This window comes from Peromyscus leucopus, chromosome 9 (genome assembly GCF_004664715.2).
Source record: "Peromyscus leucopus breed LL Stock chromosome 9, UCI_PerLeu_2.1, whole genome shotgun sequence".
Classification (NCBI taxonomy): Eukaryota; Metazoa; Chordata; class Mammalia; order Rodentia; family Cricetidae; genus Peromyscus; species Peromyscus leucopus.
The window spans coordinates 59,065,981-59,087,107 of record NC_051070.1 but is presented as its reverse complement, the minus strand read 5'-3'; the positions used below and the strand labels follow the sequence as shown (position 1 = coordinate 59,087,107).

At 49.0% G+C, this 21,127-nt stretch overlaps 1 protein-coding gene across 1 annotated transcript; it reads right to left on the bottom strand.

Annotated features, from left to right (window-relative positions):
* Positions 1-4,351: 4,351 nt before the first annotated feature.
* LOC114703344 (serine protease 55-like) lies at positions 4,352-16,303 on the bottom strand. The gene is made up of 5 exons (XM_028884128.2): positions 16,165-16,303; positions 12,480-12,669; positions 7,986-8,236; positions 5,935-6,077; positions 4,352-4,701 (listed from the first exon to the last, which is right to left on the bottom strand). The coding sequence occupies exons 1-5, from the start codon at positions 16,217-16,219 to the stop codon at positions 4,375-4,377; spliced, it is 966 nt and encodes a 321-aa protein (XP_028739961.1). The 5' UTR covers positions 16,220-16,303; the 3' UTR covers positions 4,352-4,374.
* Between the last annotated feature and the right edge of the window lie 4,824 nt (positions 16,304-21,127).

The following is a 21,127-nucleotide window of genomic DNA, read 5'->3' as shown; positions in this document are numbered from 1 at the left end:
GGGCACGTGAACACTTCTTAAAGCCAAGGTGGTTTCCATTTCCCAGGGCAAGCAAGCTGGAAGGGATCAGGGAGAAGGCCCGAGTGTCCAACTGCTTCCTGTACCTCTTGACCTTCAGCCATGAGGCATGGCCTTTACAACTTGTTGAGCGTAGATGGCGAGTAAAGGACATCCTTCCGCCGCCCTCCCAGAAGGACAGTGTCCCGAGCCCTCACTCTGCGGAACTCGGACGCATGCTCTGAAATAAGAAGACACTACCACACAGTGAGGAGAGCAAGGCCTTTACGGTGGCCCTGGGAGAAGGCAGGGCCTGTTCTGGCTGTGGGGGCCTTAGTGGGAAAAGTTATTCTTTAGCAGGAATGACCGCGATTTAATAACACATTGCCCGAATGTGACAGAGACACGACAGCTGAGTTCACACCCCTCCCTCCTGCCTCCCCTCCCTTCATACATGTCCGTGCACACATGTACATGTGCACACCCGCCCTCTTCCTTGAAGTGCTCTGTGTGGTCCACACCGACATGGAATGAAAACAGTTACGGGGGAAGAAGTGTACGTGGCAGAAACCTCAATACCGTATCCTCATCGGGTTAAGGTCCCTGTGTTCTCATGGGGCAAGCGGGGAGACGGAAGGCAGGCAGGTGGGGAAACCGCGGGAAACCCTGACTCCACAGTGGGGAGCAGGGTTGGATAGCTGTGCCCAAAGAACAAAGGGGTCTGGCCAGGGGAATCCTGGAAACTACATCAGGATTCCCAATACAAGTCCCAAGACCCGGAACACCCTTGACATTCTTATTATTCTTATTCTTTCTATTATTATTGAAACATAGCACTTAGCTGGGACATCGTGGTTCAGCCTTCCAAAGGTTGGAGGAGCCAAGTTCAAGGCCAAAGCAAACAACAGAGTTAACACCCATCTAAAAACAAAACCAAGAAACCCCAAACCATGAACAATACAAATATAAAACAAACAAAAAACCCCCTAAAATCCACAGTTGGTGACTGCCACCAAGTGGTGGTGAGCAGAACAACAGGACCTTGTACTCAGATCCTGGATCCTCCCTTGGTGCCTCTGCAGCAGCCTCTTGGATGTGTGTGGAGGCCTTGTGTTCACTACTCCAGGCTGGCATTACAGTGAGTCTGACCCGAGAGTTCCTCTTAGAGACACGAGCCTCTGAAGATCTGGGGTGCCTGGAGCTTACTGAGATACTCCATCTCACTGCCCCAAGGCTGAGGCCAGGCTGCCCTGACCTCTATCCTGCAGGAAAGGAGTCTGCAGCTCACAGACTTGATGAGAACGAGCTTCTGGCCACCATGCTCCTGCTGTTTCCTGGCTCTAGCACGCTAGCTTTCTTTTCTTTACCGATCTGAGATACGTTCCAAATGGACACAGGCTTGAGGTCAAGGGCATTGCGGTCAACCCAGAGGTGAAAAAGCTGGGAGCTTGCTGGGCCTGGTCCCATCAACCCAGGGCTTCTGCCTCCAGGGGCAGCATCCCTCTGACAGCAGAGAGAAACTTCTGCTTTACGGATGACACCAACTGAGGCACAGTTCAGCCACAGCAGAGCCCGGCCAGCACGGGCTTGTGGGGTTGAGCAGAGTTTATTACAACGCTCCCAGCAGTTGCCAGGCACAGCATAGGGCCTCCTCTCACCTCTCTCCCTTCAGGGCTGTGTCTGTCACCCCTTGGGTGTCCTGTCACTCAGAGGCCTGTTCAAGTTCTCTTCTTTGGGAGGAACCAAAGGTCTTCCCCGAGTAGGCCTGAGAAGACAGCCTGTCTTGAACCACTCTGCCATCTCGTGGCCTCACTTGGGAATGACAGCTCCACCAGGCCGGTCTCAGCAGCTTCTTGGCTGTGTCCTCACACAGACTGCCCTTAACTTCCCCCAAGCTCCCCTCTCTTTGTGAGCTCTAAGAACCTACCAAGGAGCCGCTCTCCCCAGGCCCAGCCTTCCCCCCACTCCTGCTCTGTCTCTACCTGTCATAGGCAGTGACATTTTTGTACTGTGTCTGTTCCCCCCGGAAGCATGGAGGGCAGACATTCTGCTCCCTGCTTCATCCAGGTTTGATGACTGACTCAAGACCTTCAAATACGCTGTCTCTAGACACGTACTGTTTGGTGTAACTTCAGGTAGCCTATGCTATCTTGTAGGCAGTTTTTCTGTGTTTAACTCTGTTCATGCCTTATTAAAACATAAGCTCAATAATAATTCATGGCAAACACTAGAAAGCTACCATCGTTAATATTCTACACCATATGTATGTGCATGTATGTGTGTGTGTATATTTGTGTACATACATACATACACAAAGTCACACTTGATCTCCTCTACCACTGGATGGCAGGTTAGGAGCTGGACTTGTGCATTTCATGTTTTGGGACTTGGGGACTCAGTAAATTAAGAGACTAAAAAGATCAGCTCCTGAGCAGACCATCTGGGGTATCTTTTTGGCTTCACCCTGAGCAAGCAGCTGTCCCATGCTTTCTTTCATGGGCAGCTGAGAGGTCAGGAGACCATCACACAGACATGTTTTGGGGATGGTGACAGTGCAGTGTGGGGGAACCGTGCTGTGAGCCCAGGTCTAGAGAATCATCAGTTCTCAGCATTGTCCCTTTGCTGCCTTAGTCAGCTGGGCAGCCAGGGCTGAGGGGTGACGCTGGGGAGGGTCATAATGCACCCCAAACTCTCACATTGGGGCTTCAACTGCAAATTCACTTCTGGGAGTCTGAGCTTTCATAGTCGTCCCCCGGGCCCTGTGTCCAGATTTCCTCTGTACGGACACGAGCCACCCTGGACCCAGTCCCCTTCGTGACCTCATTTCACCTTAAGGACAGTTTTAAAGACCCCTGTGCTAGTACAGAATATCTGACAGAAAGCGACATTGGGAGGGTTTATTCTGGCTCCGAGTTTAAGGGCACAGTCGTCACGGCAGGACAGGCCTGGTGGCAGGAGGGGCGGGAGGCAGCTGGTCACATGGCACCCGCAGTGAGGAGACAGATAGCCATGGATGCGGTGCTCAGCTCACTCTCCTTTTCACTGAGACGGGGCTCCAGCACTGGGATTCGTACCAGCCACATTCAGGGTGGGTTCTTCCCACCTCAGCTGGCATACTGTGAAAACTCCCCCACCGACCTGCTCAGAGGCCTGTCTCCTGGGTTACCTGAGCCCTGTCAGGTTGACAAGCAATATTAACCCTTACGGCCCCCATCCTCAAACACAGTCAGGTTGTGAGGTACTGGAGGGAGGGTTGGACTTCTCTATAAGGACCATCACGGGATGATTGATTTGCCCCACCCCCAATCAGGCCCATTCTATCTTTCTGTACAGGCCACCTTCTTTCCTCACTCACCTGTTCACTCTTCGGAGAACCTGAGATCTGTCAGTCCAGAGTATGCCCCTGGGGTCAGTGACCAGGAGGGTAGAAATCCCAAGGTGCTCTGGAGTCCTCTGCAGACAGAGAGGCACACAGGTAGGTGCAAAGGTCCCCGTGGTACAGGGTTATTTCTGCTGATGCACCAGCAAAATCCTAAAGTGAGGACTGTCTGTCTATGGTTGGGCTGGCCACCAGCATATCCCCACCGAGTGGCAGGAGGGTCTCCTCCAAGGACTAACAAGCCTGTGGGAAGGCCAGTGACTGTCACATGCCCCAACTTGTCTCCACTCATTTAGATGAGTGGCTTCCCAACCCCAGACCCGTTTCTTAACCAGATAAACAGCGGATTGGGATTAAAGCCAACAGCAAGATGTAAAAGCCATGTGAACTCAGCCGAGTCTTTGTGACTTATTTTCCCAAACAAACAGATCAGGTGATTTCTATTCTAGAGCCATTTCTAAATCCCCTTTAGTTGGATGTTTAAAAAAAGTCTGTGTGTGTGTGCCTGAGTGTATGGGTGGCACACATCAGTGTGCAGAAGCATAGAGAGGTGAGAAGATGGGATTTGATCCCCTGGAACTGAAGTTACGTACGGGTGGTGAGGAGCAGCCACGTGAATACCGGGAACTGGACCTGGGTCCTCTGCAAAAGCAGCAAGCACTCTTAACCACTGAGCCATCTCTCCAGCCTCCGAAGGTGATGGGTAGGAAGGGACCTCAGGTAGGAGGGATGAAAGGAGTCACTAGCTAGAGAAGGCCCCTCCCACCAGAAACTGCCTTGAACCTGACAGGTGACCAAGGGTGACAGCCAGGTTCACCAGAGTGAGCTGTCCCCATCTGGCTGTGTCCACGTTCAGTCCCCGAACCAGGCCTCCAGCCTGCCCTTGGGGTCCTCCTGTTTCTGCCCTCACCCCAAGCTCCATGATGTTGGCCCAGATTTGTAGCCAGGCCCCAAAGCATATTCTCACATACATGCTGGGGGTTAGAGACGGCATCACTTTATTCCCAGTTGGACAAGGCTCTGAGTAGCACACAGGACAGAAGGCAGGACAGGAGCCAGCGTTTGGGGTAGCCCAGTGTTTGGCATTTGGAGGAATGGCTGCGTCCTCTGGTTTTCTTCTTGCCAGGGTCCCTCAAACGCTTAACATCCAGGGGCTTCCCCTCTATCTGGGCTATTTTCTGAATCCACAGGGTATAGTTTGACAACATGGTGTATATTCCTGGAACGCCTTTTTCTCCACAGCTCTTGCCCCAGCTGATGATGCCCACCTGATACCACTTCTTTCCAGGCTCTGTGTTGCAGACAAGTGGTCCCCCACTGTCACCCTGTGGACAGAGAACACAGCTCCACAGTAAGTCCATTTTTAACTGTCCATTGAGGCCAGGTACAGCTCATTCATGGGAAGAGATCTATTGACCTGGTCGATTCAAATAAATGATGTGTCAAATAAATTTGGTTACCACTGACCAAGGTGACCACCCCATCCTGGCCCTATGGGAGAAATGTGCCACTGACGAGTGGTTTGTGGAGTCATGGGGTGCAACAAACAAGGCCAGCTCAGTTGGTAGAGCATGAGACTCTTAATCTCAGGGTCGTGAGTTTGAGTCCCACATTGGGCATCAAATGTAGTAGAGGGCGCCATTTGTAGCTGTAAGTTTTCCTGTGTCCCACCTGGCCCACGGTCGGGGCACATCTCTCACCCACAGCCTGTCTTCCGTACCCTCTCTGGAGTTTCTCTCCTCAAGCCCTCTCTCTCTGATCCTGCACACTGCTGGCCTTTTATGTTACACCCCACATTAAAAAGGCTAGGCATGGCGACAAAAGATTGTGATCCCAGTGCCAGAGAGTCAGAGACAGGTGGGAAACTGGTGGAATCCTGAGGGCTTTAGTGACCCTAAAGACCTGAAATCGTCTGTGGACTTGTTGCATGCTCACCCTCCAGGGGGACCCCAACAAGTGCCAGGGATACTGTGGGTACAGCCTTTACCCAAAGACTCAGAATTCCTACCTTGGTTCCATGACTCAAGGCCCTCATGCCTATGTGCTTTTCAGACTCGTGTGTGTGTGTGTGTGTGTGTGTGTGTGTGTGTGTGTGTGTGTGTACACATGCACATGTGCATGCATATAAACGCTCCCGAGTGTACACATAGGTTCAGGTGTACGCAGAGGCCAGAGAACAACTTCACCTCCAGTTTCTCAGACATTGTGTTCACTAATGACTATTGGTCTTTTTGTTTTGGTTTCAGTTTGTTTTGTTTTTGTTTTGAGAATATAGTTCTCTCACTAGCCTGGACTTGCCTGTTAGGCCGGCTGGCCTCAGAGTCCCAGGGAGTCTCTTACCTTTTCTGTGCTGAGAATACAAGTGTATGCCACTATGCCTGGCTTTTTTTTTTTAACATGGGTTTGGGGGACCAAACTAGGGTCCTCAAGCTTGCTTTAGTGAGCCCTTTCCAGGCTCTAGAATCTGAATCTATTCCCAGGGGAGGGGAGACACTCTTGCAAGGGAAACACCTACGGGTGGGCTACAGGCTAAGGGAGGGGCTGCTGGCCCTCATTACCTGGCAGGCATCATAGGTCTCATTGCCATATGCAGCACACAGCATGTTTGTGGTCAGCTTCGTAAATATCTTTGTGCATTCCTTCCAGTCTATAATATGCATCGGTGCCTTCATCAGGTCGGCTTTTGAAGATGTTTTATTGACTGGCATAGAGAGAAAGCACATTGGACAGGCCACCAGGTCGGGGCGGGGTGGTCTCTATGCAGACAATGAAGCTGATCTGGCCTGGAGACAGCCTTATACCCTCCTGTGCCAGCCCAAACCCTCTCCTTCATGCTCCTTATAGACTCAGGACCCACAGCCTTCAGATAACCCATACTTGAACTTTATCTGTCATCACTGAAGCTTTTCTAATCAACCCTGCCTCCTGCAAATGTTCCTCTCATTTAGAACCTTAGTTCTCTTCCGGACCAGTTCCACCAAAGCTCCAGGATTTGGCAACCCCAGGAAACATATTTGTGAGCCTTTCCCTGCCATTCCTATCACTGTTGTTTATTACATAAACACAGCACTCCTAGCCCCCATCCCTGCTACGGGGCCATTGAAAACACATTTGTACCGCAGTGAAAAAATTATCATTAGGTTTTCCCAGCACTGATAGATGTGCTGGATTGCCTTTTGAAAAGATTTAAACTTTGAATGTGTGTGTGTGTGTGTGTGTGTGTACACGTATGTATCTGTGTGTGCATAAGCACACGAGTGAGTGCCCACAGAGGCCAGAAGAGGGCATCAGATCCCCTGGAGCTGGAGTTACAGGCAGTTGTGAACCTCTCAACACAGGTGCTAGGAACAGAACTCAGACCTCCTACAAGAGCAGAATGGGACTCGGTAGGTACACTGAGTTATTTCTCCAGTTCCTGGCTGGATCTTGGAGGTTCACAGTTTAAATCTGAAATGCCTCTAAGAGCAGGCCCATGTTCTGAACACTTGTTTCTCCACAGATGGGGCTGATTTTGGAGGCTATGGAACCTTTATGGGGCGGGGCCTAGCTGCTGGGAGTAGGTCTCTAGGAGCAGGCCTTTGAAGATGATTCTTGCTTCCCTGTTCTGTCCTGCTCTCTGCTCCCTGGCCTACTGCAGGGTGAGCATCCTCTGCCTCATGCTACCACCCCTGGGCTCAGAGCCGCTATGCCCGGCCTTCCCCAAAATAATGGACCAAGATCCCTGAAATCCTGAGCCCAAATAACCCTTTCTTCTCACATGTTTCTGGGAGACATTTTGGCCCTACACAAAATAATGAGTACAAAAGGGATGACAAGAAGCAGTGTCTTGGCCTCCGGCAGCAGGAATTTGCCTGAGTGTCTCAACTCTCATCACAGGAATTCATAGTTATTCCCTCACAGGGTGCTTTAGCCTTGTAGAGCCCCATCTCCCTCTTTCCCCACTTCTAAGTCTTGTCTGGAGCCAGCAGCCACGCTCTCCCTGTCGTCCTCTGCTAAGCGGCTGAGCGAAGTCAAGTTCCAGGCTCAGTTCACACAAGACATCGTCATGGGCCCGAGGCTTGCTTCGGCGTTAGGCTGGGTGGTTCCTCTCTCTCTCCTACCCGTTGTTTCTTTTGGGGGTTTTCTTAAGGGGGACAGTCAAGTGGGGATTTACTCACACATTCCTGCTCTGTATATGTTTCCTATTTTGACTAAGTAACAGCCTAACATGTCATAAATGGTAACATTAACACTTCAGGAGCATTACAAGCCCAGCCTTGAGTTGGGCATCATGGGAGCCTGTAGGAACAAGGTAGGAGTCATTACCGTGTGAGAACTAAAAATAGAACATGAGGGCCTTTGGACAACGATGGTGGTTGAAATTCCACTAAGCACACAGACAAGACCACTCTGTGCCGGCTGACCATACCCAGGGATTGGTTTAGACTTGGCATCTCAGCCGCAGCATCTCTCTGGCACCCAGAAGAGGCTGAGCCCAGGCTCCTAAGAGCCCAGTGTGTGGAGATTTCCTCCACTGAAAGCCACCCCACCACCCTCTCACTCTTCCTTGTCCTTCCTCACTGCTCTCCCGGATCCCGTAGTTCCCATGAGGCTCCGGGCAGTCACGTACCTAAGTTGGTTATGCCCCATCCTGCCACCCAACAGTCATGCCAGCTGGAAGGGGTGGGTTGGAAAGGCAGGCAGATGGGCACTGTCAGATCATTGAATTTGATGGGCGTGGCCAGCAGCAACAAGGCAATATCATTGTCCATGTTGTGTCTTTGAAAGTTTTTGTGGCGAATTATGCTGCTGACCTCTAGTTCCATGGGTGAGGAGGTAGTTAAGTCATTGGTTCCCACTATGACTGTCAGTTCTTCTGGGCTGGTGGCACAGAGCCAGAGGGAAGGAAGGAAGAAGAACGGAAGCTGGAGTGAACAGAAGAGGTCAATGGGTCTAAAACTCTAAACCCACCGTCGTTCTAGAGGCCTTTTAGGACCTTGTCCCACGGGGGCAGTTGTTCAGAGGGCTTACAGGTTTGAAGAGTATAGAAAGAACATGGTATCTCCTTTCCCTGTTATGACCAAATATTTGACAAGACACTGTGTGAAGAGACGCTTATTCGGACCCAGTTTAAGATATAGTTCATCATGGCAGAGAAGGTGTGGTGTGGGAGAGCAGGTTACATGCCCATATTTGTATGAAACGGGAGCAGATGGAGACTGTGGCTGGACGTGGGCTGGGTTATCAAGGTCCCCCACCCAGTGACCTACTTCTTCTATTTAGGTCCAACCTCCTAAAGGTTCCACAACCTCCCAATACAGCACTAGAACCTGCAGACCAAGTGTTCGAACACACGAACCTGTGGGTGACGTGGCACCTTCAGATACTAACAGAGGGAGTAGACTTGTGACCTTGGGGTTTCCAGACCTTAATGAGATGCTAGTGTTGAACTAGTTCAGTTCTGGGCTCTCTGAGGACACCCCACCCTTCGCTGGCTTGTTTTATGTCAATGGACACAAGTGAACGTCATCCAGAGGCAGGAGCCTCAATTAAGAAAATGCCTCTGGTTGCAGGCAAGCCTGTGGGGCATTTTCTTTCTTTCTTTCTCTCTCTCTCTCTCTCTCTCTCTCTCTCTCTCTCTCTTTCTTTCTTTCTTTCTTTCTTTCTTTAATCTCTGTTCACATATTTATTAACCAATCAATAACTATATATAATTTTACAATACCATTCAGTTCTACATATCAGCCACGGGTTCCCCTATTCTCCCCCCTCCCACCCCCTCCCTTACCCCCAGCCCACCCCCCATTCCCACCTCCTCTAGGACAAGTCCTCCCCGAGTACTGTGATCAACCTGGTAGACTCAGTCCAGGCAGGTCCAGTCCCTTCCTCCCAGACTGAGCCAAGTGTCCCTGCATAAGCTCCAGGTTTGAAACAGCCAACTCATGCAATGAGCACAGGACTTGGTCCCACTGCCTAGTTGCCTCCCAAACTGATCAAGCCAATCAACTGTCTCACCTATTCAGAGGGCCTGATCCAGCTGGGGCCCCTCAGCCTTTGGTTCATAGTTCATGTGTTTCCATTCATTTGGCTATTTTTTTTCAATAATTGAGTAAAACCAAAATTTATTATAAGCCGCAGTTGTCCTAGGGACCTCCATGCTATATATATAGCCTCTATGGTTCTATGGGTTGTGGTCTGATTGTTCTTTATTTTATATCTAGAATCCACCTATGAGTGAGTACATACCATGACTGTCTTTCTGGGTTTGGGTTACCTCACTCAGGATGATTTTTTCTAGTTCCATCCATTTGCCTGCAAATTTCATGCTTTCATTGTTTTTCTCTGCTGAGTAGTACTCCATTGTGTATATGTACCACATTTTTTCCATCCATTCTTCCATTGATGGGCATCTAGGTTGTTTCCAGGTTCTGGCTATTACAAATAGTGCTGCTATGAACATAGCTGAGCATGTATCTTTATGGTATGAATCAGCATTCCTTAGGTATATGCCCAAGAGTGGGATGGCTGGGTTTTGAGGTAGTTCAATTCCTAATTTTCTGAGAAACCGCCATACTGATTTCCACAGTGGTTGTACAAGTTTACATTCCCACCAACAGTGGAGGAGTGTTCCCTTTGCTCCACATCCTCTCCAACATTGGTTGTCATTGGTGTTTTTGATCGTAGCCATTCTGACAGGTGTAAGGTGGTATCTCAGAGTCATTTTGATTTGCATTTCTCTGATGATTAAGGATGTTGAGCATTTCTTTAAATGTCTTTCAGCCATTTGTAGTTCTTGTTTTGTGAATTCTCTGTTTAACTCTTTAGCCCATTTATTAATTAGACTGTTCAGTATTTTGATGTCTAGTTTCTTGAGTTCTTTATATATTGTGGAGATCAATCCTCTGTCAGATGTGGGGTTGGTGAAGATCTTTTCCCATTCTGTTGGCTGTCTTTTTGTCTTATTGACTGTATCTTTTGCCCTGCAAAAGCTTCTCAGTTTCAAGAGGTCCCATTTATTAATTGTTGTGCTCAGAGTCTGTGCTGTTGGTGTTTTATTTAGGAAATGGTCTCTGGTGCCAATGCATTCAAGAGTGCTTCCTACTTTCTTTTCTATTAAGTTTAGTGTAACTGGATTTATGTTTAGGTCTTTGATCCACTTGGACTTGAGTTTTGTGCATGGTGACAGATATGGATCTATTTGTAATCTTTTACATATTGACATCCAGTTATGCCAGCACCATTTGTTGAAGATACTTTCTGTTTTCCATTGTATAGTTTTGGCTCCTTTGTCAAAAACCAGGTGTTCATATGTGCATGGATTAATGTCAGGGTCTTCAATTTGATTCCATTGGTCCATATGTCAGTTTTTATACCAGTACCAAGCTGTTTTTATTACTATAGCTCTATAGTAGAGTTTGAGGTCAGGGATGGTGATGCCTCCAAGGGTTGCTTTATCGTATAGGATTCTTTTAGCTATCCTGGGTCTTTTGTTTTTCCATATAAAGTTGAGTATTTTTCTTTCCAAGTCTGTGAAGAATTGTGTTGGGATTTTGATGGGGATTGCATTGAATCTGTAGATTGCTTTTGGTAAGATTGCCATTTTTACTATGTTAATCCTACCTATCCATGAGCATGGGAGATCCTTCCATTTTCTGATATCTTCTTCAATTTCTTTCTTTAGAGATTTAAAGTTCTTATCAAAAAGGTTCTTCACTTGTTTAGTTAGTGTTATCCCAAGGTATTTTATATTATTTGTGGCTATTGTAAAGGGTAATGTTCTCTGACTTCTTTGCATTTTCTTAATTAGTGATAGAGGAGGGACAAGCCCATTATGGGCAGTGTCATCTCTGGGCTGGTGATCCTAGGTTCTATAAGAAAGCAGCCTGAGCAAGCCATTGAGAACAAGTCATGGCCTCTGTGTCAGCTCCTGCCTCCAGGTTCCTGCCCTGTTTGAGATCCTGTCCTGACGTCCGTCAGTGATGGACGATGATGTGGAAGTGTAAGCCAAATAAACCCTTTCCTCCCCACGTTTTCGGTTATGGTGTTTCATCACGGCAATAGTAACCCTAACTAAGACGCCCACAGAGGACCGATTGGCATGGAGAAAACCAGCGGTCGGAGAGGCAAGGTGGTGGCACACACAGCAGCAGTCCCTGCTTGTGGCATTAAGTTCCCCAACCATTGAGAAATGAGGGCCAGGGTTTCATTTGGAGCTTCCACTGGACACATAGAGAGAGCTTCCAAAACAAAACACCAGCCAGGAAAGATGGCCAGGGGCTTCTTAACTACCTTAACTGGTCTCCAAGTCTCCTGCACGAGGAGGAGCTACAGCATTCTTGGTTTGGGTGGGTCTGGAGACAGAACCCATGACATCAACCATGTCTGGCCAACACCCTATCACTGAGCCATGTTACATCCCATCCTAAAGCTTATTTTATTATTTTGAGACAAGGCCTCAGCGAGTTGCCCCAGCTGGCCTCAAATGAGCGCTCCTCTTGCCTCAGGTTTCCAGCAGCTGGGATTACAGGCTATGCCTTCTCTTCCCGTAGTTTCCTGAACTTTTTTTTAAAGGAGGTGAAGGCAAACTCCAGATTTTCTTCCCTGCCTTTGTCTACCGGATATACACTTGGGCAAGTTATATAGTCATCAGACCTCCATTTCCCTATTTGCAAAATAATGATTTCTTTTACCTCCTTCCAAAGGTCATTGTGGAGTCAAATAAATTAGTATATAGGAAAAGTCCTAGCAAAGACCTTGGCGTGTGGGTAATTGTCAATGCTAGATGCCCACTGATGGCCTAGGACAAATCAATCTCTCTAAGAACCAAGAAGAGGGGCAACAGACAGGCAAGAAAGCCAGATGTGAAGAGTTAGAACGTCCCCCTAGGAAAGCTTGAATGTCTTAGGAGAGGTATGGGGCCAAGGCCTTAGGCCCTATCAGCTGCAGGTGTTCCTAAGAGGGACGGGGTGACCTTAGGCACTGTCTCCAGTCAGTTGAAGGAAGGAGGGGAGTCATTTTTGTCTGTCTAGGGGGCCAATTTCACTAGGATCCCTCTCACAGCCTGTGTGTGGCTGAGTACACGCCATCCCCCCCCTCCCCCATAACTTGAGCCCTCAGTACTTACGAAATCTCAGAATAAAAGCAGTGAGCCACGGTGAGGATCCACCACTCGCTGATAATGGAGCCGCCACATAAATGATGATTCATTTCTCGAATGCTCACCTGCCACGGAAACTCACCCACCTCAGCCTCCTGCCCTCCTATGATCCTGGAGTGTCGAGTTCTGCTGTCATAGAGGGGTCTCACGCCACATTCTGAAGGAATGCGAAGCCAAAGGGAAAGACAGACTGTCAGTCAACCTGTGGCAGGCCAGGCTGGGTCTAGCTTGGGGAGAGAAATCCCTGGGGGTGTTCTGAGGCCAGGACACCAAGGCTTCCTGCTGTGACAGGAAGGAGCCTACGGCTCTGGCTGTGGGGTGGAGGTGTTGGCTCTGTCCACATCCTGCATGGGCTCTCAGGATGGCAGCTTTACCAAGCCTGTTTCTAACCAGTGAGCCCGGAAGAAAATTCTTTCAGAAGCCGACTCCTATGGGGTGGGCAGAGCGGGACCACCAGAGGCACACACCAGGTCTAGCAACTGTGTCGCGGGACTGGCAAATCTCTCCCCTTACAAAGCAACAGAGATCTGTGGGATGGAATGAACCTGATGGTCGTCAAGTGGCTGGTGGCGTGGTCTTGTCATCCTCAAGGCCCTGAAGAAAACAGAGGCGCGGTGGGGAGGTGGCTCAGTTGGCAAAGCTCTTACCACTCAAGCACAAGGTCCTGAGTCGGAGCCCCCAGAAGCCACGTAAAAATATCCAGGTGTGGGAGCGTGGCTGTACCATCAGTGCTGGGGAGGCAAAGACAGGCATGATCCTGGGGGTTCAGCCAGGCCCACCTACTCGGTGAATTCTAGGCCAATGATGGCACCCTGTCACAAAAGACAAGGTGGACGGTAGCCGAGGAACAACCCTTGAGTTCGTCCTTTGACCTTTACACACACGTGCATACATATGTGCACTGCCCCAAACAGGCAAACACACACACACACACACACACACACACACACACACACACACACACACGCACACACACAGAAGGGAGACTCAAGGCAAAGAGAGATACTACAGCGCGGACTCTGAGGAAGGAAGCAAAGATCCAGACCAGCCACTCAACGTCAGAACATGGACAGTGGCAATTCTCCCCCAGTGCTCAGGCCGGGCATGGTCCTATTCTCCCTCGCCTTCACCCTGGGACCCCCACATTGTACTTCTACCCTACAGACCACGGAGAAGTTGGTGGGACTTGAACCACCCAGCCTGTGATGATGTGACAGGAGCCCTGGGTCAGAAAGAGGTGCACAAGACCCCCCAAGGAGTCATGAAAAGTGCCAGAAGCCACTAGGAGCCTTTAGTATTGTCGTCTGGTCCATATAGGACAGCTGTGCCGCTCAGCAGCTGGCGGCAGAGGCTGAAGTTGCTGGGCTGTGAAAGAAAGCCGACACTTGGCAGTGTATGTCAGGAGCCTTAAGGCTGTCTGTAACACATAAATGTCTTCTTCCGGGCTTTTGACCTTGACATCCTCTTTGTTCACCAAACACACTCATGGTGCTCACCTTGGGTCTGACACTGTTAGAGGCGCTGCAGAAAGATAAACTCATGTTCCTTTTCACGATCACACTGAAGTAGTGTTACCTCAGACAAAGGTTAATTGTCCAAGAGCACACAGCCTAGTCAGTGGCCTGCTTGCTCTCTGTGTTTAGGCTTCCCTACAAGAATCACTTCTTCAGTGACGCTTCCTCCAACATGCCCCTGTGCCCTGGCCATTCCATGTTGTCTGCTGCCTTAGCTGTCTCCATTGCGTTACAGTGGACATCAGCTCATTGCGGAGCCCTTCTGTCTGCCACTGACCCCAGAATGCCAGCTCCAAGTGGAGAAAGCAGCATGCATGTCTTGGTGATGCTGTGTCTTCAGGATGGGGCCATACCACCTGTCAGAGAGGCACTCAATGACCAGGAGACTCAATCCTCTGACAGAAGGATTCTGTGCTAGAACTGTCGTAAGGGGAAAATCTGGGTATTGGAAGACGTCCCTTGCGGGGGTGGTGGATCATAACAGCAACAGATTGAAGACAAGCTGGTGTCATGGTATCTGTGCCCTGAACTATCTCTCAGCCATGTAAATGAGGCTCATGGGGAGTTTCTAGTGATGTGGGGGAGGTACCTGTGATATAAACTTGAATGAAAAGATCAGGATACGAATCAGACTTGAGCGGGCAGTGAGAGGACTCGGTGGGTAAAGCCATTGTTGCCAAGCCTTACGGTCTGAGTTCCACCCCAGGGGAACTAAATGGTGTAAGGATGCGGTTGATTCCCACAGTTGCTCTCTGACCTCCGCATGTGTGCTATGAGGCACACACACACACACACACACACACACACACACACACACACACACTAGATTAAAATGCAATAACTTCAACAAGTCGTATTTGAACCTTATGTGATTTATCTTGTTAGAAATGTGGGCCCATGTGAGGAAGCCAATATATCGAGATAACCCCCCAGAGAGAGGCTTGACGACTGGCCAGTGAGTGTCTGCTCCGGGCCCCTCTCTCTGATGCAGCTACAGAACTGGCTAGGGGCTAGGTTCTGGGCAGACAGCAGAGGTTGGTTTGTGATCTCCTTATCCAGTGACTCAAGGGAACACTACTTAGCCTGGCTCATCTCCTCCCTTCTCATCCCTAAGATGGGCGTGAGGCTCCACCCCACCAGGCTAGCCTACGGATCCAATGTGGTGATGGTGTTTGAAGGGCCCCTCAAAGTGCTTGGCACAGAGCAAAATCCTCAAGCCACAGTTGGTTCGGGACTTCTCAGGTCCATTTTGCGCCGAAGCCCCCATGGAACTGGCAGAAAATTCCACTCTCTACATCCTTGGTCCTGAGAACACCCCCACAACACCAACGTGGAAGCAGCCAGAACACCAAACCTGAAGGCAACATCAGCGGCCCCCACAGGGAGGGGTCATTTGAGTGACTTGGACTCCAGAGGGACCAGTTCTGCCTATGGTGTCCCCGTGCCCTCCTCCGTGGAGTGTCCCCGGGCCACACTGAAGGCTGGGCAGACAGACAGGTTTGCTCTGCTCAGAGGCAGTGTGAAGAGAGCTGGAAGGAAGTCTGGGTACAGCTCAGACGGGTCCAAGTCAAAGTTGTGTCCCCGTGGAGGCTAATTCCCCCCACCCCTGAAGCTGTGAAATAAACTTGGATTGTATAAGAGGAGAATGGAGGATAGGCGTCCATCACTCTTGGATTTCTCATCGTAGATGTTGATGTGACCAACCGCTCCAAGCTCCTGTCACCTCGATCCCCACCCATGGTGGACTATAAGCTTGAACTGTGAACCAGAATAAACCCTTTCTCCTTAAGTTGCTTGGTCAGAGTATTTTATCATAGAAACGGGGATAAAAAATTAAGTCACTTCTACTTCCTGGCACCTCCTTATTTCTTGGTTTTGGTGAGGTAGAATTTTAATTTTCCAAGCCAAAACTCCACGATTAGACAGGTAACCCCTAAGAGGGATGGGTAGTGGGGGGGTCTGTGCTCTTGGAGGTGGCCTCCTGGTGGCCCATTGGCTAACGCCTGGGTCATGTCCACTGTCTCCTTTGTCCTCAATGCTCACCACATATCGATAGGATGAAAGGAGGCGAGGAGAGGTGTCCTGGCTGGCCCTGCTTGGGTCAGCAGCTCTGGCCAGAGGGAGAGGAGTCCACGTACCAACATTTGCTCCCAGGGTGTGGGCAACAAGTAGCAGAATGGAGGGCAGGATCATGGCCCCTGCTGTGCAGTATGCTGGAGGTTAGGAGGCTGGGCTGAGTGAATGGTGCCCGCTGGCTCTTCAGATGCCTTAGGCTAGGCAGGCTATCGATGTCATAATGGCCGTGTTGAGAACTCACATGAAGTCACGAAGACTCCTCTTAAATCATTTCCTTTCTGTGATGCCTCGCCCAGGACTTCATCCTTGAAGACTTTATCCCTAGAACTTCCCTTACAGCCGGCCTGACTCCCATCCTTATCACCCAGCCTCTTTGGACACTGGGGTTTTTGGTCCTGTTGTAACTGTTTCTTCTAAAGGTCCATGAGCTTCCCTTTCTGGGGAGCCTATCACATTGAGATGTCACTGTAAACGTCAGGCGAGACTTGCAAACTGGCCGCCAGGCTGGGAGCTGGATGAACATGGCTGAGACAGCCATTCTTATAGACTAGGTAGCTACCAGAGTCTCAGCCTCTTTTGGCATGCTGATAGCCGTGATTGGACTACACAGCCCACACTGTGTACGTCGATCTAAGAAGTCCCATTTTTGATACATATGTATGCACATTCTAGTGGTTATGATCCTCTGAAGAACCCTGATACACCTACCACCTATGACCACAGCATAGGAAGTCTTTATCAGCGCCCCATGTCCCAGTGGGTGGAAAAACAGATGATGGGAGCAGAGCTATGGGACCCGGCCACACGGACCGAGGCTGCATGGTCCATAGAACACAGTCTCAATAGTCCATAGCTTCTTAAACTGAGGGTCATGACCCCATAAAGGGGGCTCACGTAACTGAATGTGGGGGGTGGGAAAACTTGAGCAACAGTGAATGAAAATAAAAGGAGTAGTGATCTGAAGTGTTTCTGGCAGAGCTTGCCTGTGTGGCATTGTGTGACTTGGCCATGTCTGTGGTTTTGAATGTACAACATGTATGCTTTGCATTGTACATGCCATGTTTCAAAAAGTCAACCAATGCTGCCTTAAACTCAGATTCAAGACTGCATGTCATGGACTGTGGTGTGTTTCCTGCACCTACAGTTTCCTGCTCTTACAGAAACAGTTTCATGATGGGAAACAGAGACCTTTGATATTTTCCTGCCATCATTTCTCTGCACATAAGTAGCACGTTAGGATAGCTTTGCATTGTATTGGGCTAGGATATTTGATCTTTAAAAATTGTTGTTCAAGTTGCTGAGTCTCACAAACTGTTCGGTGAATTTAGTCTTGGGGTTAAGACAGAATTTCCAATGATTTCTGAAAAGTCCCGTACTTCTGACATTTTGTTTATGTGAAGTTGCATTCTCAACACTGAGATTATAAAATAAAAATATTTATCAACCTTGAAAAACATGGAAGATATTTTGTCAAATGTTCAGCCAAGATTTTGTTTTTTTTGAGAAAGAGTCTTGCTATGTAATCCCAACTATCCTGATATCCATCTGCCTCTGCCTCCTGAGAAATGGGATTAAAGATGGATACCACCACACCTGATAAGATTTAATTCTTTATATAAAACTAAGCAAGCTCACCCATCTCTCTAATATACAAATTTGCTTTCATCTTTAGTAAATGGTAAAATCATGTGTATCCCAGAGTTGTTTTAAAATAAATACTGTTTATATTAATAAAGGTTTGATTTGTATATATGTTTTATATACTTTGGTGAAAAGGTATCACAGATTTTTTTTTAAAAAGTCAAAAAATGTGATAGTTTGATGAGCACGGCCCCCATAGGCTCATATATTTAAACATTTGGTTCCCAGTTGGTGGAACTGTTTGAGAAGGATTAGGAGGTGTGACCTTGTGGGAGTAGGTGTGGCCTTGCTGGAAGAGGTGTGTCACTGAGAATAGGCTTTGAGGTTTCAAAAGATGCCCATGCCAGAAGTTCAGTCTCCCTCTCTCTGCCTGTGACCTTAGGATCAGGATGTGCGCTCTCAGCTACTGCTCTAGTGGGAGCCCTGCCTGTCTGCTGCCACAATCCCCACCATAATGGTCATGAACCAACCCTCGAAAACTGTAAATGAGTCCCCAATTAAATGTTTTCTTTATGAGTTGCCTTGGTCACTGTGCCTCTTCATGGCAATAGAACAGCAACTAAGGCAAGAAGCCTGCCCTAGACTATAGTAGACACCTTCCTCCTTCTCCTCCCTAGAGTTGGATGAGCACTGAGATCAAAGACGAGAAAGCAATTTCAGGGCCTGAAAGAACCTGCAGAAACTCAAAAGAAGGTACAGGGCAAGACATGCCACTCAGGGACGGCTGTCTGGCTGATGCTTCCAGAGGTAACTAGAACGGCATCCTCTTGGTGGTGTCACCAAAGTCCTAGCCAGTGATCTTCTGACTCTTGAGAAGCAGCTTGGGGCATTGTTGAGAAAGATGTGCAGACAGGTAAAAACTGGTGATGCCCTTTTCTTTTGCTCTTTTTAATTTTTTTTTTTATTTTTTGATGCACAATTTTCCTTTGTAGCCTAGATGTCCTTGAACTCACTAATTAGCCCAGCCCACCTTGAACTCCCAGCAATCCTGCCTCAGCCTCCTGATTGCTGGGATTGCAAGTGTGAGCCACCATCAAAAATGACTTTTTACATTTACGTATATCCCATGCAATGGCAGGAACATTCAAATAGTAAAAAAAAAAAAAAAAAAAAAAAAAAAAGAAAAAGAAAAGAAAAGAAAAGAAAAATGTACTATCTGAAATTCAGGTTTAGCTGACATTCCATCTTTTATTTGTAAAGCCTTGTGGGCAAACTTACAGGCTTAGTCTGCAGATTTCGATCAAGTGGATTTAGGGGAGTGGAACAGGGCAACGAATCAGGGCCAAGCATTTCCTGAAGCTCTTTCTACAAGTCCACAGTACCATTTCAGGGCCCAATACTGGCTTATACCCAGGAAATCCAGAGTATGGATGGCTGAGTTGAGAGGGACGCAGCTGGCTAGGGTCTCCCTTAACCTCCAGTTTGTTTGGGGACCCAGTGGATGCTGGTAGGGGAAAGACACACGATAGTCCTAGGATGCATCCATGCATCTGGGAAGATGCAGGGAGTCTTTAGAAGGTGATCACAGGGGGTGGACACTTGGAGACTGTGAGGAGAATGGGACCTTGACACCATAATAGCTTCTCTTTGGCCTGCACAGAACACAGAGAATCCCACGCACATGCCCACCCACAAGAATTAGCCATGAGCGGTCTCCAGACCCAGAGAACATGGGTGTACTGCATGGGTTAGCTCACCTGACCCACATCTACCCCAGCTTCGACCCGTGGAGAAGAGGGAGCAGAGCCAGTGCTGAAAAGGGCATGGTCCTTCAAACCTCGTCCGAGGAGGGAGCTGAACACTCACCCAGTCAGAACAAAAGTCCTGACTGTGGCCAGGGGAAATTGCAGCTGGATTTGGGCACAGTGACCGCAGAACTATAGCATAAGACTGTTGGAGAAGCCATGGCTCCACATTTCTGTCGGAGCATAGCAGGTCATTCCCCGGTATGGTGTATAAACAGAGCAGGAAGCTCTGAGCTGCGGTTAACCACAGACCCTGTGCTGCTCTGTGCAAACACTGGAGTCCTGCTACCCTCCCTTTCCAGCTGCCTATGATGCAAGGTTGTCCTTATGGCCATTGGGGAAAATCTTACCAGAGCCTTGTGATTTCTTCCATAGCACTGTGGGAAATCTGAACCAAACAAGTTACCTGATGTAGGGAGGCAGATGTCAAGTAGGAGTGACATGTTCCATTCGTGCCCAAGCTCTTAAGACATCCTTGGCCAGCTGGTCATAACTGCCTCCTGTGGAGCTAAAGATTGGCCTCAAATGTCCTTCAATGGTGCAGTGTGGGCAGCCATTACCATGATAACTTAATTAAACCCACTGTCCCAACTGGGGCATCGTGTTACAGGCACAGGGCCTCACCAGTATCCAGCAACGGCCATGAACCTCACCTGGGGACGCTTTGTTCCTGGAGGCCTCCCTCCGTACACAGTGCCCGTGACTAGTGGACAGTTACCAACCGACAGGAGGCACCCTTCATACTCCAGGATAGTGCAGACTCTGCAGTCAGATGTGCAGGCCACCCACCTTCAAATGCAGCTTCCGCCGTGGCCGGAACGAAGCCACCTGAGGGGATTTCATCTCTGCCAGGAACAGCCCTCTCAGCTGGTGAGAAGATGGCCGTGGTCACAGTGACCACATTTGCTGTGACAGTGACAAGGGAGATCTATGACCCAGGTCACAACTTAACCACTGGATTTACATGTGGAGTCAGTGAAAGATCATAGTCTCTGGCTTGTCCTAGCCATGAACTTGGAGGTCACCTTGCTGTCCCCTCTCTTGGGTTCGAAGCGAGGTGCACTTCAGGCATGGGGTGCTGATTTGCCCTTGTGACTCCTCCAGGCAATGAAGTCACTTGCTGCCATCTTCTTCAGTGTGGAGAAAAAGTCCACAAACTATGTTAAGCTAGCCCTTCCCTTGTTGTGTGTGTGTGTGGGGGGGGGGGGAAGAGACATGTGTTGAGGGCTCTGCTGCTTTCGTGGGTGTTTTTAGACAACCTCCAACTCTCCCATAGTTATAATTAATGTTCTCGGACATTCATGAGGGAAGAAGACGCTGTTAGACTTTAAATGACTTGCTCAAGATAATACAGGCCCTGGAGGGTGGGTCCAGGATGGAATAACCTCCACCCTGAAGAGGAGGCAAGACTTCTCAGGCACTCAGTTATTTATTCTGATGTGGGAATAAGGGATCTCTCGGTACGGAAGCAATGGAAATGAGACCAGGGCACATATTTTGAATAAGACATTCAAAGCTTCACTGGGGGTAGGGATGGGAGAAGGGCGGCCTGAGGACATCCATCAGACTGCGCCACGCAACAGACGACAGCAGGCTTTCATTTGACTTTGTGAGGGCGGGCTAGTTTGGTAAAAAAGAC

What these genes read in the sequence shown, in the direction of transcription:
- LOC114703344 (XM_028884128.2), bottom strand. Translation starts at nt 16,219, where the DNA reads ATGATCCTGCCCTCCATTCTGCTACTTGTTGCCCACACCCTGGGAGCA. An exon ending in TGCTTTTATTCTGAGATTTC is followed by an intron (nt 8,237 to 12,479) that starts GTAAGTACTGAG and finishes CTGTGCCACCAG; the next exon opens with CCCAGAAGAACTGACAGTCA. An exon ending in ATGGGGCATAACCAACTTAG is followed by an intron (nt 6,078 to 7,985) that starts GTACGTGACTGC and finishes TCTCTATGCCAG; the next exon opens with TCAATAAAACATCTTCAAAA.